Source organism: Rutilus rutilus (genome assembly GCF_951802725.1).
Source record: "Rutilus rutilus genome assembly, chromosome: 7".
In the NCBI taxonomy this organism is placed as follows: Eukaryota; Metazoa; Chordata; class Actinopteri; order Cypriniformes; family Leuciscidae; genus Rutilus; species Rutilus rutilus.
The window spans coordinates 16,360,807-16,381,060 of record NC_140221.1 but is presented as its reverse complement, the minus strand read 5'-3'; the positions used below and the strand labels follow the sequence as shown (position 1 = coordinate 16,381,060).

General features: G+C 37.7%; 1 protein-coding gene across 1 annotated transcript; it reads left to right on the top strand.

The window, feature by feature from the left end:
* The first annotated feature begins 12,462 nt into the window (after nucleotides 1–12,462).
* LOC311293808 (flavin reductase (NADPH)-like) lies at nucleotides 12,463–18,618 on the top strand. The gene is made up of 5 exons (XM_084414297.1): nucleotides 12,463–12,592; nucleotides 13,126–13,287; nucleotides 13,997–14,198; nucleotides 14,880–15,044; nucleotides 17,570–18,618. Exons 2-5 carry the CDS (start codon nucleotides 13,153–13,155, stop codon nucleotides 17,725–17,727), a joined length of 660 nt encoding a protein of 219 aa, XP_084270423.1. The 5' UTR covers nucleotides 12,463–12,592; nucleotides 13,126–13,152; the 3' UTR covers nucleotides 17,728–18,618.
* Nucleotides 18,619–20,254: the final 1,636 nt, after the last annotated feature.

Sequence of the window (20,254 nt, the reverse complement as noted above, 5' to 3'; positions counted from 1 at the left end):
TTTGTACCAAATTTCATGATAGCATCACCATTTGAAATAAAAGTAAGGATTCAAGAAAAATGGCTGCCATCTGGAAAAATGGTTGCCATCTTGAATTTTTGAGGGACAAGCTCCGTTTTCCAAAAAAACATTCTGAAGAGAGTATTTTCACAAAATGTTATGCCTACATCACTGTTTGAACGATTGACATAATGAGCATTTGACAGAAATAGCGGCCATCTTGAAAAAATGGCCGCCATGTTGAATTTTTGGCTGGCCAACGCCTTTTTCCCAAAAAGTGACCCTTAGAGAGTATCTGTGCCAAATTTCATGCTTTTATACCAATTTGAACGATTCTGTTGAAATATGCCATTAATCTGCTGCACTAACTGAGATTGTTGTGACAGTAACACATTAACCACAAGGGGGTGGTGTCCACTGTGTGAAATCATAATGGCTCTTTGGTTTGAGTATAGGGATCTCACAGTCACGTCACCCCTAGCCGCGTGTCAGCCATTTTGACGGAATACTTCAGCGCACCTACATACATGAGAATGCGGATTATCACATGTTTTATGACAGCAAATTGATTAAAATAATATAATAGTATATAATGGTCACTGTATTAATTATCTTGAGCCTGCTGTAATGTTCCTATAAATATATTTTCTTTCCAACTGTGCATTCTGAATAATAAATAGGCTAAATATATGTATCCACTAAGCTGCAGCAGTCCTATGCTCGTCTTCCCATTAACAGTTTTTTTTTTCTTCTTTCTGACATTTCATACCTGTTGGGTTTACATTTTTTAATTAAATTGACTATAAAAAAGATTGCTTGTGTGTGCTGGTGTTTATTCCAGTCTTTTAAAATAGTTGAATGAATGCGCGATCGTGCCTGTAACGATGTTAAATAGGCTATGTTAGGCTATTTAATCAATAATGTACACAGGGTAGAGGAGAATGACAGTCAACTATATTATAGCATTTTGGGCATAAACATGTAAATAGTGAAAAGATTGACATTGAAAAATGACACAGAATGATTAAAATTTAATATTTAATTCAAAAAATAAATGTTCGTTCTCACACACTTCAGCGTCACGGTCACTGGTTTAGACGAACACTGACCATTATCTATTATTAGCACAGCGGCCGTCAGCTAACTGTTCACGTCATGTCATCACAAAAAGAAATATACAAGAGGAAGATAAAGGAATTAGAAATCATAGATCCATATGAAGCACCACAAGTTAATTTTTTACAGACATTAAATGTGTAGAAAAACTTCCTGACATTGAGTTCGGTGACATACAGCTAAGTTACCTTATTCACTTCCCATCACGCTACACCGGAGCAACACAAGCTTAGCAGGCTATCGTTATCACAGCATCGCTCGGGCATGATAGAAGAATAGATGAATATTTCGCGACGAGCTGTATTATCACCAGCGGTTTAGCATTTTCTATTCCGTCAAGATGGCTGCTCCAAATGGCGTGACGTCACGCGGGGTTTCTGTTCAAGAACTCTGATAGCAATGCCCCAGGTCCGCGGCCATGCGCACAGAACATGCCCCCGCCTCCTGTCCTGACAGCGCACTGTCAACTCGCGGACTCATCAACGTCGGGCGAGACTTATCATGTTAGGCCTTCGTTGCTTTATTTTTGACTGTCACATTAATTTACAGATTTATTTTTTTCCTAAGATTTCTGTGGTCTCAGATTGAGGAAACGCAGTATTTATTACGCACTAAACGTCCACATGATGTTCAGAAATGCATTTCCTGGCATTTGTATAACGTTACGTTACGTATTAGTCTAGTAGCCAACTAGGTGAACCCGGAAATGTTGAGTACACCAAAGTTTTTTTGCAGAAATGTGAAGTATGGGTCCCCAGCATACAGAAACTGCCGGATGCTAATTCGCATATGTTGAGCAATTTGCATAATTAGCATAATTAGCATTATTAGCTTAATCGTCCATTTTTAGCAGATATTTTACACTGTATGGCCAATTTCTACAATATGTGAGTGGTTTTAGAGGTTTTAGAGGATGCTGATTTCATTTTTGGCATTTTCAGATTTCAAAGAGCTAATTTTATTACATATTTTGATTTATTTAGGCAAATTCTGATTACTTTCAGTTATAATTTTAGGTTATTTTTATGGTATACAAAATAACTTACATTTCAGAATCTTGAGTGCTCTTGTGAATATTGATGCATTGTTTAGGGTGTGGTGAGGCTGAATCCCCTCCTGACACTTGAAGATTCAAAATTGCTTTTTGGATAAACGATGAATCTTTGTTAGGCTGAATGTTATGCATTTCTGGAGGGAAAAGCAATGCGGGTATTTGACATAACTTGGATCCTGCAACTGTACGATACATATTAATGGGGTAGCTCTTTAAGACACCCAATGAGATGACATCACCTAAGCCCATCACCATGTGTGATCAACAAACTATGTACAAATATTCACTGTAGGGCAATGTATGTACAAATATTCACACGCTAGGGCAACTCCCGAATGGCAGAAGGGCTGTCCAGGTTGGTCCACAAGTCGCAAGATCCAATGGGGACCCAGTTAAAACTCCGCCAGATGCAAGAGTTAAAACTGTGTCTGGCCAACCCGGGTCAGCCCGCCACACCAAAAGTTAACCAAGAGGGCCTCACCTCCACACCACACAAAGCACACACTGGCTACCACCTTCAGGCAAACTACTATGCCTCACAATTAATTAACAAAAGGCAGCCTCATCATCTTCACTATCCTCGTCTGTCCTGGTGAGTCGAGCAATGGTCCAAAGACACTTATATTCTGTATATACACTGTGACGATCTTGCACAACATTGTAGGCAGACCAGTCCAGGGGAAGAGGAGTAGAATGGAAGCAGCATCCCTCCTCCTGCTCTAGAAACCCTCTCTTGGATGCTCTCTTGGACAGTAGCTGTTCTTGGCACTTCTTTCAGAGCGGGTGGAGTCAGCTTCTTAGGGCCTGTATAATGTTCAATGGCAAGACTGCTGTTAGCTACCGGACAGAATTTCTCAGCTTGGAGCTTTGTCAGACGGGGAACTTTTAGTGACGTAATCCCACCGTCTGGAGTCGCCACTCCAGGGAACAGGATCCCTGCAGGATTTTGCGCAAACTGAGTGGCCATGGCATGTCTTGTGCGGCAACCATTGGGTGTGAAGACTACAAGATCAAAGTTATCACCCCAACTGTGAATAGGGCCAATGCACCTCTTCAGTCCATACCCACAGGTACTTACACTGAAAAAAAATATTCATTGAACTTAATCAATTTTAGTTCAACTTAACGCATTTGTTTAAATGTAGGTAAAATAAATTGAATGCAACCACTTACGATACAATTTTTTATTAAATTCAACGAATCATTTATTTCAGTGTATCTGCATCATCTGAGGCGTATTTGGCAGCTGATTTCCAGAACCCGGAGGACCTCATCATATGTTACGACAAGACCATGCTCATTTAGGTCCCGAAACAGTTCTGAACTACCTTATGATGAAGTTTTACAGCTAGCCCCAAAGTTGTGTGATTCCAGCTTTTACGGATGTGCTGATGCATTGAGCAAGTGTGAGTGCTGGTTTGGTCACCGTTTCTACCCTGGACACAAGACTGGAGACAAGTCTTAGGAGAGTTGGACTTGTATATTGAATGACCCTTTCATGCCTAAAGCTGCCAAGGTCGTATTCACGAGGCAATGGAATATTCTGGACCTCTCCCCGCACTTTTCTGACAAACTTGTCGACATCATCATCATCGTCATCATTGAAGAGGCCAGTTTGTCCTACTAATTTGAGTTATTTAGCAATGTACGGCCTAAAGCCAACAATCGTCTGACATCCTTCAACTCTCAGTACAATAACGGCATCACCATAATAATCACACAGGTGTGCTAGCATTTGTTTCCGGCACAAACTCCCAGAATTAGCTATAAGAACATCATGTAATTTGGAGACAGTCCAAGTCACTGACTTGTTTGCACTCATGTGGTCTATGACCGAAGCTAGGCAGCTGTCAATTGGTTTACTAGCAACCAACCAACTAGAGTCAATAGGTACCTTCCTGAAAGCATTGTAACACTTGGGAGTGATACTGAGCATCAGCTGCAGGTAGGTCCATGATGCCATTCTCTCGTAGCTTCACAACTTCTGCCCAATCATCCTGCCGTTCATTAGCCTGGAAAGCCAGACCTACATCAAGATGTTAGGTCTGGCAACTCACCATTGGCAGGGCTCAATCCGAGGGGCGGGATAAATGGTTGTCTTTCAAATTCCCTCTTCACGCAATAGGATAGCGCTACAACCAACCAGAGTGTTTGCCCACCAGCGGAGCTAGTTGATAGATTAAACTTTTGCCGCCGTATCTGGTCGGCAAAACTACAAACACATCTTCCTTTTTTAAGAATGACTTAAGTGTCGTACTTTGTTCTTTTCTAAAAGAAAAGCTTAACTCCAAGTCCTCCAGAGTCGCGGCCAAAGCCGATTGGAAAGACCGCTGTTCGCCAGCAGCAGCCGCCATTCTTTGTTTTCCAAGTAGCAGGGAATTCACGCAGAACCATCACAACTCTGCCATCATTGTTAAGCCCGCCCACCGACTCTATACATGATTTGATTGGCCTGACTAGAGTTTGGTTTTTCCAGCTCGAAAGTCAATGGAGAGTTGCTAGACTACACTGGCTGCAAAATAATTTTTGCTGCCGCTAGGGTGCATCTAGATTTCTAGGCTAGCCGTTCATCACATTTAGACAAAATCACATCTTTCAAGGGTGGAAGGCCTGGCCTATCTAAAGTCTGACATTTTTTAACTGGATTCCACCTGTTAGGATTTTTAGAGTCTTTTTCTTCACAAATAAGACCACAGAACAAGCACTGTTTTGAATACTCAAAGGCAGAGAGTTGAGAACGAATGATTCGCTTTCCTGGCTGACTCTGACATGAGTCTGACTTGCGTTTGCTCACGTTTCTAGAGCTAGTAGTATATGAGCTGTAGCAAGATTTGTGACATAGCACAGAAGCTGATGAAGCACCATCAGAAGCAATAATGTTTCACAAAGTCTCATGTATGGCTGTCTCCGAGCTCTTAATTAGCATAGTAGCGATTCCTTTGGACCCAGATATTTTAAAGTTGCTAACTTTGCCACTGCATGGAGCAAACAGACACTTCTTTCCCGACATTTCGACCTGATCAAACCATCTCTCTTTGTTTTGAAAGTACTTAACCCTAGAGTTGAATGGTTAAATAATCCTCCACAACAACTTGAGAAAGCAGCAATAACACTGAATATCGACTGTTTTTAATCCTTTCCTTATCAAACCACAAGAAGTCTGAATTTAAAAAAAAAGAAGAATCCGAAATTTTTAAATAATGGGAACTAATTTTAGAACACCAGATTCACCCACAAAATGGATCTGACTAGAAATGTACAATGTATTGAACAATACTGTCACTCCACCTTTTATCTTAATGTGAAAACATAAGTAATATCAACATTAAAATGTCAACATTAAATCCCTTGACTGACTTTTACGAATATTAAGGTGATATAAGAAAAAAAATATTTGCAAGGTGAATTTCGACTTTAAAACTAGACTATGCTCCCTTGCTTTACAACATACTTATTACAACTAGCTAGCTGCAACAGCTTATTTGCATAAAAACATAAGTGGACCTCAAGAAATGTAAACAAATTTAGGTTTGCAACATTCACATCAAAGAGCAAGAGCTCTTGTGATTCTGAAATGTGAGATTATTGTGTTTACCATGAAAATAACCAAAATTTTTGGCTGAAATTAATAAAAAATGTCTAAATTTATCAAAATTTGTTATAGAATTACCATTTTGAAGTCTGAAAGTGCCAGAAATGAAATCAGCATCCTCTAAAACCTCTAAAACCGCTCACACATTGTAGAAATTGCCCATACAGTGCAAATTATGTGGTCAAAATGGACGATTAAGCTAATAATGCTAATTATGCTAATTATGCAAATTGCTCAACATATGTAAATTAGCATCCGGCAGTTTCTGTATACTGGGGACCCATACTTCACATTTCTGCAATAAAACTTTGGTGTACTCAACATTTCCGGGTTCACAATGGGGCTCTATGGGCTGGCTACTAGACTATATAGGCTAAGTTACCCCATATTTTTGTATTCAAATTATTATTATTTTTAAATATTAAATTTCCTATTTACTTATTCTATTTTCATTATTTATTATCCTATCACTGTCATTCTATTTGTACTGTGGAAACTTCTGTCACCAAAACTAATTTCTCGTATGTGCAAACATGCAATAAAGCTCGATCTGGGCATATAACGTTAGCCAGTAAGGTAAACAGCACTTCTACTCACATGACTTTATTAAGACTTTATGCTTCTTGCATGCTGACTCATGTGTAAAAAAAGAAAAAATATAGGTGTTTCAAATTAGTAATTTTTTTAACGATACGCCATTGGTGTCAAAACGAGTAACGTTAGCATTCTTATGGAATAAATACGTCGCTTATTCAAATTCAAATTAGTTGAACTTTCGTTAAAGAAACGCCATTCGTCTTCTGATTTTGTTCGCTCACGTTTTTATTAGCGGCGTTTGTCCCAGAAGTATTTTCCCATTCATATTCAATCCATGAAGCCATGAACCACACCAAATAAGCAGCCACGAGGCGAATCAGAGTTTTTACAAAGTTTTATTTGGAGCAACAACAAAAACAGTTTAAAAAAACGTATGCTGGTTAACTGCCCACCATATAAATAAGTAAGGTTATTATTAATTGTTATTAATAAATATATTTTTAATACCATAATATGATATCTTTTTTGACAGCTTCTGTATTTCTTCTTCTTCTCTTTTCTTTTTTAAAGATAGGGTAATAAGCCATTTTTATTACAATGCCAATGCCATATATTACAATGACTGCAGCATCATTTATTTTACTTTTTTTGGGAAAACATGTGCTGAGTCCCAATTCGCATACTATCCGTCCTAAATAGTATGCGAAACTAGAATTAGTACGTCCCAAATCTTAGCATGTTGAAAGGAGTACTCCAAAGATACCCGGATGGTCTACTATTTCCGGTTAGAATTCGAAGTGCAGATCAATGCACACTCTAACGGCTAATATTGCCCACAACCCATTGCGTGCGGGAGGGAGGAGCTTTGCGGTGATGATGGCAGAGAATGTCTAATATGGCGAGAAGTTTCACTCTCAGTACACTTCCGGCTTCTGAACTGGTTGCAGTTCCTCTCTGATTCCATATGAGGGCGCTCACAGGACGAGTGCAGAATGAATGGAGGTCTATGGCGCTATACCAATAAAAATCCACTTTTCTCAGGATATAATTTTTTGTCTAGTAATTTGAATGTTGTATTCGAAAGGAGATGCAAATAAATTACACATCGCTGGGTGTTAGATTTTTTTTAGTCACTTATTTGCTTTAAAAAGTGTTTTAAAGTGTCAATGACGTCATACACATGTACGACCAGAGATACTGCTTAACGGCAATCCTTCAGTCACTTTGGTGCTTTCGCGCTCTGCACTTTCTTTTCACTCGAGGCATCGACAACACAGCTGACACAGGTAAATACACGTGCTAGAAGAGTTTTTGTTTTGTTTGTTTCTGGTCCCGCTGCGGATGACACGATGCCATCAAGCGGTATCTCTGGTCGTAATCAGTCCTTCACTGACCAATCAGCGTTCATTAGCAGAATGCTAGCGTGTTATGGGCAACAACAACTCAACCTGTAAGAAATCAAAAGGACATAAGTACTTGTTCGTTCAACTTTCGACCTAAAACCCATGTTGAACTTGCAAAATCTACAATCAGATCTGAGATTCCTCAACGGCAATCGGGTGAAAGAGACAAATTTAGCCATCTAGCCCCATTGACTCCCATTCATTTTGCACTCATGGCGATCGCCCCCAGTGGAGCTCTGATGGTACTACAACCAAAATTCGGTACAATAGAGCTTAATAGGGAGTGGGTAGGCTCTCCGTAGACGGGCTCTGATGATGGTGATGTAAACCTGGCAGTCGGATGCAGCAACGGAGATGCGCCCTCAGTTTTTAAGTGTAAGAATTCAAATGTTTAACCCTAATTAAAGTTATATTTTATTGTCTCGTAATATTAATGGGTTTATGTTGTGCCAAAAAAGTACCGTGTTTATCTTGTTGGGTCCGATGAAGATACCGAGCGCCTCATTGCAGGCTACAAAACAATAAATAAAAAGGCTCTAGTAAGTTACAGTGTCATGCAAGTGTCTTTTTTTATGTATTTCTTTTGATGTTTCTGTCTGACTTATTTGTAGTAGGCTAATACTGTGGCTGTACATAATTATGTTAACTTTATCAGTCCAACCAAAAAAAAAAACATGGTTACTACACTTTTACTATAGCATGGTTCATTTTCATCGGGGTATTTTTAAGTATTATACATAAGTATAAGATTAAGTATAAAATACGTTAAACAATATTTACACTATAAACTTTAAATAATTTAACTCAGAAAATAAGTAACGTTAGCGCTAGCTTTTGTTACACACATTTGCACATGAACGTCAGAACCAGCCGCCTCACAAACGACCTGCGTTTGGTTGATCTACGACGACGCCCTGCTTCACTCCTCAATTTGGTAAACACATTGTAAATGTATTGTGGAAAAAAAGATGGGAATAGTAAATAAAATTATATTGGATATATAAGAATGAATGAAATGTTAAATATTTTGTTAAAGGTGCTGTATGTAGGATCCAGCGGCCTCTAGCGGTGATGTTTCAGATTGCAACAACAGCGCTCGTGCTCGTGAAAAGCAATAAAGTTACAACTGTAGTCTTTCACATCAGATAACGTTAGCAAATGGTCGGCGTTAGCTGGCGAACTAATGATGTCTAACTTGAGCCAACTAAAGCACAAAATCACAATATATTTTACATGCTTTGAAGTATTGTTAGCTTACCTGTCCAAAAGGATGAAAGCCAACTCAGGGTCTGTTTTTATACCTAAAACAAAGCGGAGGTCTCTCCATAATTCAAACGCTCTGCCAATGTTGATCCGTGTTTTCGTCCTGAGTCGATCCGATTGACGTTTGGCCTGAAGAGCTTCAGCAGATACATTTTTTTTTTTTTTTTTTTTTTTTTTTTTGGAGTTTGTGTTGGAGTCTGTGTTGTGCTGGAGGCAGGTCGTTTTTTTTTTGGTGTTTTCAGACTCCATGTCGTTAGCTGCAGTGCCGTGGACTGTATATATAAAACCATAAATATCATATAAAGGCTAGATGTCTTAAGGCGGAGTCACTTCCGGTATCACCGGCGGCCATCTTAGGACAGGACTCTGTGAATTAAGGTGAGTGAGCAGCACGCACACAAATCCTCTTATCTCGCTGAAATCTGGACGGATTTACAAACGGTTTGGTTTCTTACAAACGTTATTAACGTGGCTATAATTCTGAATGCTTAAACATTTTGAACATAATTATTCATATGTATGCAGTATAATAGCTACATCTCTGACGTTTATAACAAACCAAACCGTTTGAAAATCGGTATAAAATTGAGCAAGTTATGGTTATTTAAAAGTACATGCACCATGTTATGAGTGAACCATAGATATAAACACTAGATGTCGCCTTGGGGTTCTAAACATGCGTCAAAACCGCCGCCATCTTTGAACAGGGGTCTTGCCATAGGAAGTAGCTAGGTAACGCTGCTATCTCCGCCTATACTTCAATTTTATGGATGATACCGGACTTTTGTGCTGCGTATGGATGTTCACACGAACGAAATCTAAACCAGACAGCATGGGATTAGATTTACTCTGTGGATGGTAGTAGTCAAGTTGTTTTTTAAAAAGTTCAGTGTACATTTCTCTGCTTGGAGGAAGAAAATGAACTGTGATTCTCGCACAGCTAATGAACTGTGAATATTCTTTAGATATTATTTGAAATAACTCTTGTGTTTAAAATGTACAATATGCAGGAGTTGATCCTCAATACCCACTTTTGGCTGTGATGTGCTGTGTTGTTCCTAACTTTTGATTTTTTACCGATTGTACTCAAACCTTTTAATGAAAAAAAAAAAAAAAAAAAACCTGTAAGTACAGTCCTAATAGTATGCTGGTCCTCTCCCTGTCAATCTTCAAACAGTACATCCATGATTATTATACATAGAATTCCGCAAATCTTATGTATGTGTGCGTTTTGCACAAGGACAGTGGGCTCAAGGGCTTGTTTCTTTTCCTTGCAAACTGGGGATGGATGTGTGGAAGGAGGGAAGGACACTGAAATTTGTGAAAATGTCAACTGTTTAAATCCTTTCTTTAAAGTGAATTTCGTTTTGTATAAATTGTATCTTAATTTTAATAAATTTTATTCATCAACAAATTGCTTGTTGATATAATCATGGAGGCGTCCGCGCGGTCACTTACTTATTGCACGTTAACTGGAGCACATCTCATCCTAACTTAACGAAACTCAGCCTATGCCTCACACAGACAAGAGAAATACATCAAATACACAAAGCTTAAATAGTCTTTAAACGAAAGAATTTAAAACGAAAGAAAAAAGCTAGGCTACTCTCTGATTATGTAATCCATTATGTGCATTTCTCTCTCTAGGCGCGTTCACTACGGAGATGGCGATCGTCAACTTCATCTCTGCAGCCGAGTCGACACTGTCAGAAGTTTATTAATAAAAATCAATGCACGCGTCACCGGATTTACAAATGCACTTCTTGCTTGTTGCACGCACACATATTATGTCGAAATAACGAGATATTATGTTGAAATAACATTATTCTTAATAAAACATCTTTTAGAATATTTGATTGAATGCTGAATGTTGCGCTTGTTCAATTTAATACAATTAAAAATGTAATTGTGATCATTAAAATAATTGAATATTAAATATTTAGTGGCCAAGTTTTGCTCATTTATATATGTATTATATAGCAATAGTTTATTCTAAGTTTACTCAAGTGGAAGAATGTGACTAATAAACGTAGGCCTACTAGCACTATGCATTATATTTTGAAAAAGAAGTAATTATCTTAATATCAAAACCTTAAATTTCCTCTGGACTCAATGATAAATACATGACTGACCGTTGGAACGAACCATAAAAACTAGAAAATCGCATTCATGACGATTTATGGTGATTTTATTTCCGTTAGACCTTTGCCTACATTGACGCTGATGCATTAAAGAGGAGGGGCTCCCCTGTTCCAAGATGGCGGCTCTATTGACGCATTCGTTCCAATGAGCTGCCGTATACAAGGCGACATCTAGTGTTTATATCTATGTGAGTGAACGAGCATCCTGTCTTAAGATGGCCGCCGTGTGCGGATGTCGAGCTCCATTGGCCAGCAGCGCGGACGAGACATCTAGCCTTTATATGATATCTATGTATAAAACGGAGAGGCTCGGGAGCGCGCATGCACGTCACATCCGGTGGATTTCGCAGAAAATCCGACCCGGAGACTTCACATAAAAATAGGAATACTGGCCTTCAGAGGTAATAGCAAAACGCGAAAAGTGGATCATTGTAATGTGTGATTACAACCCCTTCACAGACGGGCAATAAAAAAAGGATTCATTTTATAAAAAAAGTTACATACAGCACCTTTAACAGTTGCGGTGTGCGTAACTAGGCAACCACGTTCAAGTTCACGTTGCATGACGTCATCGAAGTATGTCCCAGAACGTGCATACTTTTTTGCTACACACTCAAAAGTATGTACTTTTTCATCACAAAAAAAGTACATACTTTTAGGTCGTAGTATAAGTAGGCGAATTGGGACTCAGCAATGCTTTTGGATGTGCCAGGACTCTTGCGTGGAGTACTCGCAATGCGCATGCGCGCTCAAGTCCTCAAGGGTGAAAGCAGAGAATGTCTAATATGGCGAGAAGTTTCACTCTCACTACACTTCCGGCTTCTGAACTGGTTGCAGTTCCACTCCGATTCCATATGAGGGCGCTCACAGGACGAGTGCAGAATGAATGGAGGTCAATGGCGGTATACCCCTCAAAATCCACTTTTCTCAGGATATAATTTTTTATCTAGTAATTTGAATGTTGTATTCGAAAGGAGATGCAAAGAAATTACACATTGCTGGGTGTTAGATTTTTTAGAGTCACTTATTTGCTTTAAAAAAGTCTTTCAAAATGTCAATGACGTCAGAATGCTGACGTCATTAGCAGAACGCTAGCGTGTTATGGGCAACAACAACTCAACCTGTAAGAAATCAAAACGACATAAGTACTCGTTCATTCAACTTTCGACCTAAAACCCATGTTGAACTTGCAAAATCTACAATCACATCTGAGATTTCTCAACGGCAATCGGGTGAAAGAGACAAATTTAGCCGTATAGCCCCATTGACTCCCATTCATTCTGCACTCATGGCGAGCGCCCCCAGTGGAACTCTGGTGGTACTACAACCAAAATTCGGTACAATAGGGCTTAATAGGGAGTGGACAGGCTCTCCGTAGACGGGCTCTGGTGAAAGTTATATCAGCTTCAGTTTGACAGCAGGGAGCGCGGTCGGTCCAAGTGTTTACTGTTGCTTTTCCACCCCCATCAACAGGAGCGATTTTAGAGTGAGTTTGGTCATTGTTAGGAATATACTGACATGTGCTTTATTTTGCGATGTTGTAGGCTACTACGACAAACACTGCACTCGTTGCACACCCACGCTGCCGATCACAGCAATTAAACTGCGCTTATATGACATTATGTCACTGAATTTAGTTGTTTCATTTGTGCATTGACGACAGGTAGGCTATTAAACAGTGTTGTATTTGGTAATGCTCGAATTCTTCCGATGATTTACAAATAACGTTAATTTCCTTCGGTTAAAACACACACTTTCAGTTTTGTGTCCGCAGAGCTAACGTTATATAGTTGTCCTTGAGGAGGAGAATTGCGATAATACATTTAATTATTGGACTGTGGTTTAGTAAGCAGGTTATATCCATAGACTGTAAAACAAATGGTTATATCAGAGGCAGAATATCTTTTCGCGACCTTCTGCGCAATAACCTATGCATATTTTAGCTCTTCTCTGGTGTGTTGTATAAACGTGTGTTACTGTGTTATAGCAGCGGTAATTTGACTAATTTTCTTTTCGCAGGAATAAAAGGTTTTGTCTTGATTAAACATGAAGATTGCTGTACTTGGAGCGACTGGTCAAACCGGACAGCAGCTGGTGAATCAGGCTCTTCAGCAAGGACACTCCGTCACAGCTGTCGTCAGAAACCCGGGAAAACTGACTGTAACACACGAGAACCTCAAGGTAAATAGTAGGATAAAAGTTTCATTTCAAAAGGTATTATTGTTATTATTTTTTAAATGGCATGATGAAAGTTAAGAATTAGTTTATTTTACGTTACATTTGTTCATGTATTGCTTTCAGGTGTAAGTAAAGGAGTGGACTGCACATCCACAATCTCAAATGCAACTAAATTCATTTAGCCATGTCCTTCATGACAAACTTAAGCGTATCTTACATTTATATTGTATTTATATAAAGTATGAGTATATAGTCTTATTTTCTTTCTTACCTAGTTGACTCAAATTTGCACAATGATTAATGTTGAAAGGACTTTTTAGTTTATCATTTGAATAAAAGTAAGGACTTTTAAGTCACCAAGGTGCAAAGGTGAACTTTTTAATGCATAACCTACATGCAAATGTTTGTTTTGCAAGAGTTTTTGTGTGTACAATTCAGCATAACATCACAAGGGTGGCATAAAAAATGAATGTGATCGATTTATGGGTTAATATCATCACATGATTGGCTTGCCCCACATTTTTGTGCAGAAAGTATTTTATGGACAGTTATCCAGACACAGCAAATAAGGATATGATTTACACCAAGCCGCCAGTGTAGATAATACTTCATGTGTTCAAGAGAAGATTTTCAGTGACCACTTTGTAGTTACAACTAGCGTGCAACCTCATAACCATGTAACCTTGTTTAATTGCATGCCCTCATGTGATAGGTGGTTGAGGGAGACATTTTTTCTGAAGACAGCCTGAAACCGCATTTCAAAGGCCAGGATGCTGTGTTGTCCTGTCTTGGCTTTCCAATCTCATTTTTTTATGGAATCACTGGCTACACCCAGTCTATGACGGCAGCATTAAATGCTATGCGTGATGCCAAAGTGAATCGAATCATCACCATGACCTCATGGTACACTGACCGTAAGTGCTGTTATTATTTGTAGGTACATGAATCTGAAGGTTCTTTACTAGGGGTGTAACAATATATCGTGTCACAATATATCACAATACAAAAATGCAACAATATGTATCGTGGATGGTGGCAATCTGTTTTGCATAGTTACAAAAATAAAGTTTACAGAGTTTTAGTGTCAGTACTACATTAAAGTACTATATATAATGTTGAATATAATGTATATAATGTATAATAATGCAATGGGGGAATATTTGTGGGTTCTAATAATACCAACTGTCTTATGTTACCAGTAAAAAGTGACTTGCATTATTTTAAATATTTCTAGTCAGTGAAAGAGTGCAAGCATATTCGTCTAAAATAAGTTTTCAGAAACGTGAATATTTTTATTCTGGTGTCGCTATTGTCCTGTTCATTGGGTTACCAGCACCAAGTCCAAGCCTATTCATTTCCACCATAGACTGTAAAAAATCGATTTCCACCCATAATGTAATACTAAATTTTAGCATTTTAATCAACAGTACATTTTTCGTTAACCTTTCACCATATGTCTTGGAGTAGCGCAATAATATTGAATCGTGAGTTCAGTATCGTGATATGTATCGAATCGTGACATGAGGGTATCGTTACACTCCTATTCTTTACCTAACAGAGTATTGATTTAGACTGTTTTATGACACGCTTCACAGCTAATTCAGGCTCCAGTTCTCCCTTATTCATCCGCTTCATGTTGCTTCCCATGATTAGAAGCGTTCTGAACAACATGTATGAAATGGAAAACTTTCTTAAGCAGACTGATGACATCAACTGGACTGTTGTCCGGCCCCCTGGCCTCAAGAATACACCAACAACAGGTGGGATTTATAAATAAAACAAATATGATATGAATTAAAATATAATAAATGTATGCATTTTCTTCGATTGTTGTTACATTTAAGCGGCGCTATGCAGTATGCTCTGTAGAGCTCCCCCTACAGCTTCGGAAAATAGATATTTGACAACATTGTTGTAAAAACGCGTTGGCGACTCTCCCCCTCCCATCCTTCTCCCTCTCCCGCCGGCCCAAAGTTGCAAGTGAGGTTTTTCAGCTCACATGCGCTAGGGGCAAGCGAGAGAGCCACCATTCAACCACCAAAAAATTCGACAATTTTAAGTGTGTATTTAAGTGGTCCAGTGGTAGAACTTTTGCCAAGCATATCAGAGGTTCTGGGTTCTAATCCGCACTCATATAGTTTTTTTTTTTTTTTTCATCAAAACTGATTATGTTTATCAGTGGTTATGCTACTGCTAGATCGGACATTGACGTCACTTCTGTGAGTTGAGAAAAGTCAGTAAAAGTCCTGGCAGAAAGCGAAGCATAAGGATGTAGTGTGATGACGATCTGAGATCCCGCGAGATCCATGTGTTTGGCATCTTGTCCTATCTTTTAAGTCACACTACAGTAGTCTGAAGGAAAAAGTGCTTTATTTGTAATTTAAAATAATGGTGCTGATGATTTTTAGAGACCCCCACAGGTGTATGATTTTACTGCTTTCATAGGAGCTCATCCTCTCTCTATGGGAGCTCAGCTCCCACTGGCTCCCACGTAATTCAAACCATGAGTAGGAGTATGGAAAAGTATGGAATTTGATTTGAGTAACTTCCAGGTTTGGATAAGTATGGAAAAAAGAAAACAGAATATGGAAAAAAAAATTGTGTTTCCAGGCTAATACCCCTATTTAGTTTTCTAAAATATATAATTTCTCATTTCAAAAAAAAAAAAAAATTGTATCATACAAACAGTGTGTTCATGGCAGAAGTTTAGTGATCATTTAGTGAATGAAATCAAGGCACACATTTTCATTACGCAAAACGTCTCGGTTACAAATGTAACCCTGGTTCCCTAAGAAGGGGAACAAGACACTGTGTCTGACAAGACGCTATGGTGAACAAATGCCCACTATGCCATGCTGAGGGGAATGACTGCCTGTATTCGCGTATTCCCTTCCATTCAGCGGGGACAGACGTGATATGAGCCTCTTCATAGAGAAACTCTTTATAATAACGCACAAGTCACATGTGTCCTCAGGTGTCAGATAATGCTGACACAGAGGAACACACTTCCTGAAACGCATTACCTGCCATTCATCATAACACTTTAAAGGTTGGTGACACATCCTTGGAAAAACTCCTGAGATCCAAAAGCTAATGCCAGCGACTTATATGGCGACTTGACTGCTGAGTACGGGCATTTGTATTAGTATAGGCCGTAGTCTACTATTTGAATTCATGATTTGTTGACTGCCAAATATTAAATAAAACGTACATTTTTCCTTAAACTTACCTTACCGTACCTTTTTCCATCAGATCTAAAAAAAAATTCTTTTCAGGCTTATGCTTAACTCGATAACACCTTTAGTTTGGTTTTAATCATGTTTTTATTTGTTTGGTGATGTTTTGTATTAATTCTGCTATTTTATGATCTGGTTCGGAGCCCTTCTTTTAATACTCAAGTACATAAAAAATCAAGTACTTTTATAAAATTGAAAAGGAGCAGAGGTGTCAAAAGTATTCACATTCATTACTCCGGTAGAAGTATAGATACTAGGGTTTAAAAAGACTTCTGTAGAAGTTGAAGTATCAACTCAAGCTTTTTACTCAAGTAAAAGTATAAAAGTACTTGTTTCAAAACTACTTAAAGTATAAAAGTAAAAGTAATGTAAGGAAAAAAAAATGCAATTAATTCTCTCTCTCTCTCTCTCTCTCTCTCTCTGAATCAATATTTGACGCAATTTGCCCCGATTTCTCCCTCGTTTACCGCATCTAGGTTTCCTTCGGAGGAGTTTTGGCGCTTCGCACAACCAAATGTGACTACAGCCTCTCACAAGTTAGAAAGACACCACAACGCCAATCAGTTTAGCGATGTGTATTCATGAGGCGGGACTCAGATCTAAACCGTTTCTGTAATTGGCCAAGTTTTTTTTACTTTTTTTTTAACGACGACAAGCCGGAATGAAAACAAGCCGAAATTAAATAGGAGTAACGAGGCTATTTTTAAAATGTAAGGAGTAGAAAGTAAAGATAATTGCGTGAAAATGTAAGGAGTAGAAGTAAAAAGTTGTCTGAAAAAGAATTACTCCAGTAAAGTATAGATACCCCACATTTCTACTTAAGTAAGGTAACGAAGTATTTGTACTTTGTTACTTGACACCTCTGAAAAGGAGTAATAGTTTATTAGAGTATCTGTACTTTTACTCAAGTACTTGATTTGTTTACTTTGTCCACCACTGGTAAAATGCTTATTGACAAATTTGCCTTCACTGCAAAGCTATTAGATTATCACAAATTGCACTTTTGTATTTTGTTAAATTTGTGGTCATTTTTCTCATTCTTTTCAAAGCCAATGAGTTCCTCACACATGAAGGTTATTATGTCCCTGATGAAAATGGTCTGCCAATCGGTGCGTCTGTGTCAAGAGGAGATGTGGCTCGTTTCATGCTCTCTCTACTCAATAACAATGCCTGGATGAAGAAAGCTGTTGCTATCATCACCAAATGAGTTTGCACTCTGCTTGCTCAACGTGAACTAGAGAAAAACATTTATTTCATTAAGAGATTTTCCCCCTATTGTTTTACTTCAATGAAAGGTTAGAATGTTGTGTATTTTTGGAATGAAAGATCAAAAGGATAAATGCAGATTTATTCTCACAGCTGCCTTTGCTCATATTTACCAAGGGTGCCAATATTAGTGGAGGGCACTGTATATGATGCTTATTTTAATTTTAAAATGTGTTTCTTAATGCCAAAGAAAGGTTGGCAGAATTACAAGAAAATGTAATTCATAAAACCTTGTAGAAAATGCATTTTGTGATGTAAGTTGGATTTAACATGAAATTACAGGGGTAAAAATGGAGAGTAAAGAAATGACATTAAGCTCCATGCACTTTTGTCTTCTCTAAAATACTGTATATGAATTGTGAAATTAAATGTGAAAGGCCATAATTTTTTATCAAGGCAACTTTTGTTCATTTCTAATCATTATCAGTATAATTTTAGACATTTCTGTGCATTATGTGTAACATAAAACAAATTAATCCCTGTCTTAATATTTTTATTACATTTTTTCAGTTCCAGTTTACTTTAAAACACTATTATATAATAAAAAAAAAAATTCTGAACTATATAATCCTGTCTAAACCTGTATTTTGCATGTAGGTTTATTGTTACTATATATATTTTATTTTTTTTACTTTATTTTTTGCATATTTTATGTTCATTGATGTATTCAATTTCTCTTGGTTTTATACAGTACACATAGGCCTACAGATTTTACATTTTAAACAGATTTTATACAGCTATACACTATGACTACTTGGATGTTGGGGCTAAAATTTTGCCTATATTGGTATTTGTTATATAACATGTTAAATAAAGCACACTGACCAGTCGTAAGTGATTTAAAACCTTTGATTTATGTATGAAAATGTAAAAATGTATCTCTGGTTTAGACGAAGTAAACACTAATAGCAAAATATCTTTAGAGAGTACCTGCAGTTTGTTCCTGCCACAAACACTAATTGGCTCTTCGCCGTTCAAGGAGTTCAGCATAGACACAGAAATCTAGTTTTGGTTGTTTGTTGTTGAGCAAATGAATGAATTAAACTGTCCTCTAATATTCAGTCTGCTAGAGATAGTAAGTGACATTTGTTACGCAATCGGTGTGACCGAGTGTCTCATGACCACATGAGCGCAGTGTTGCACTGTTCATAATAAACCGTTTCTGTGGTGAAAGGCTGATGTCAGTGTGTCAGAGAGTCTATAGCCTACCTTGGAAATACATGTGGGTATATGTTCTATATTGTGTGATAAGCTGATAGCTGCCTTATAATTGTTAAAGTAAGCGCCAAAGGACTTTACATTAAAAACTTTCTAACAAAAGAGCAGCCTGAACATTAGTGCTAAAGATTTTCTTTTGTGTTCCGAAAAAGAAAACAAATTTTAAATGACATTAGGGGGAGACAGAATTTACATTTTGGGGTGAACTGTCTCTTTAAGACTTGTGGAGTAAGATTTCACCCAGTAAATTGATATGTAGTAATTTTCTAAATAAAGGTCAAATCCAAAACCAACACAAGTCTGTCTATGTTGCGAGAGCCAAAGGCAACCCGTAAGGACACTTTCTAGATTGTTCCAGAGCCAGAGCGGTCACATACTAATCTGCTCTAGTCAGATGGATGAAATGACAGCGAGAACAGTTGTTGCTAGAGTTCAAGTGAAATATTTTTACTTAATACTTGTTATCAAAGTGCAGTTTTTTTATTTCAACCGAGATAGTGAATGAAAATTTTATTTTTTTATTACTGGTGAGCTTTTGCAAGTTGAACTGATGACTTCCTTTGATTAATGTTCTGATTGTGATCTGAGGACTTTGTCCTCAATGGACAGATATCATGTTTGTTCATCAGAAGAGCAATAACTAGTGTTAGGTAAGAGGATTTATGCGTAATGTTGAAGGAGTACATTAAATCATTGGGGGACAAATGATGATTTACATTTCAAATAAAAATATGAACATATTAATTGATAAAAAATGATTACTAATGCACAATCCCGTTGCCAAGTCTTGTTTTGCAGCACATTGTTCAGATTTGATTTGATCAACCAGGACAAGCTGTATTATTAAGAATATTTGAATAATTATATTTTAAAAGAGTATTAAAAAACGTGTACTTTGACATAGAAAAAAAGATTAGCTTAAAAAAGTGCTTGGTGCTTGATTGCATCTGTATAGGATGGGTCCTTTCTAAACGGCCACGTGGCTGAAAATGATGCACTGACGCATCTTAAGCTTTTTAAAGAAACTTTGATGATTCTCCATATGCATGTTATATATAAAAGTAAGAGTGTCACACATACATACGTAATAACTAGTCAGAACAGTGACTAAGCAGTAAAATTACTTTAGATGTCATTTTATATCCTAAAATCTAACCTCTTAGCTATACTAACTTAATAATTACATAATTATAGTAGTTTAGTGGGTTCTATAGTTGCATGTAACACCAGAACCTCCAACAAATGGAAAT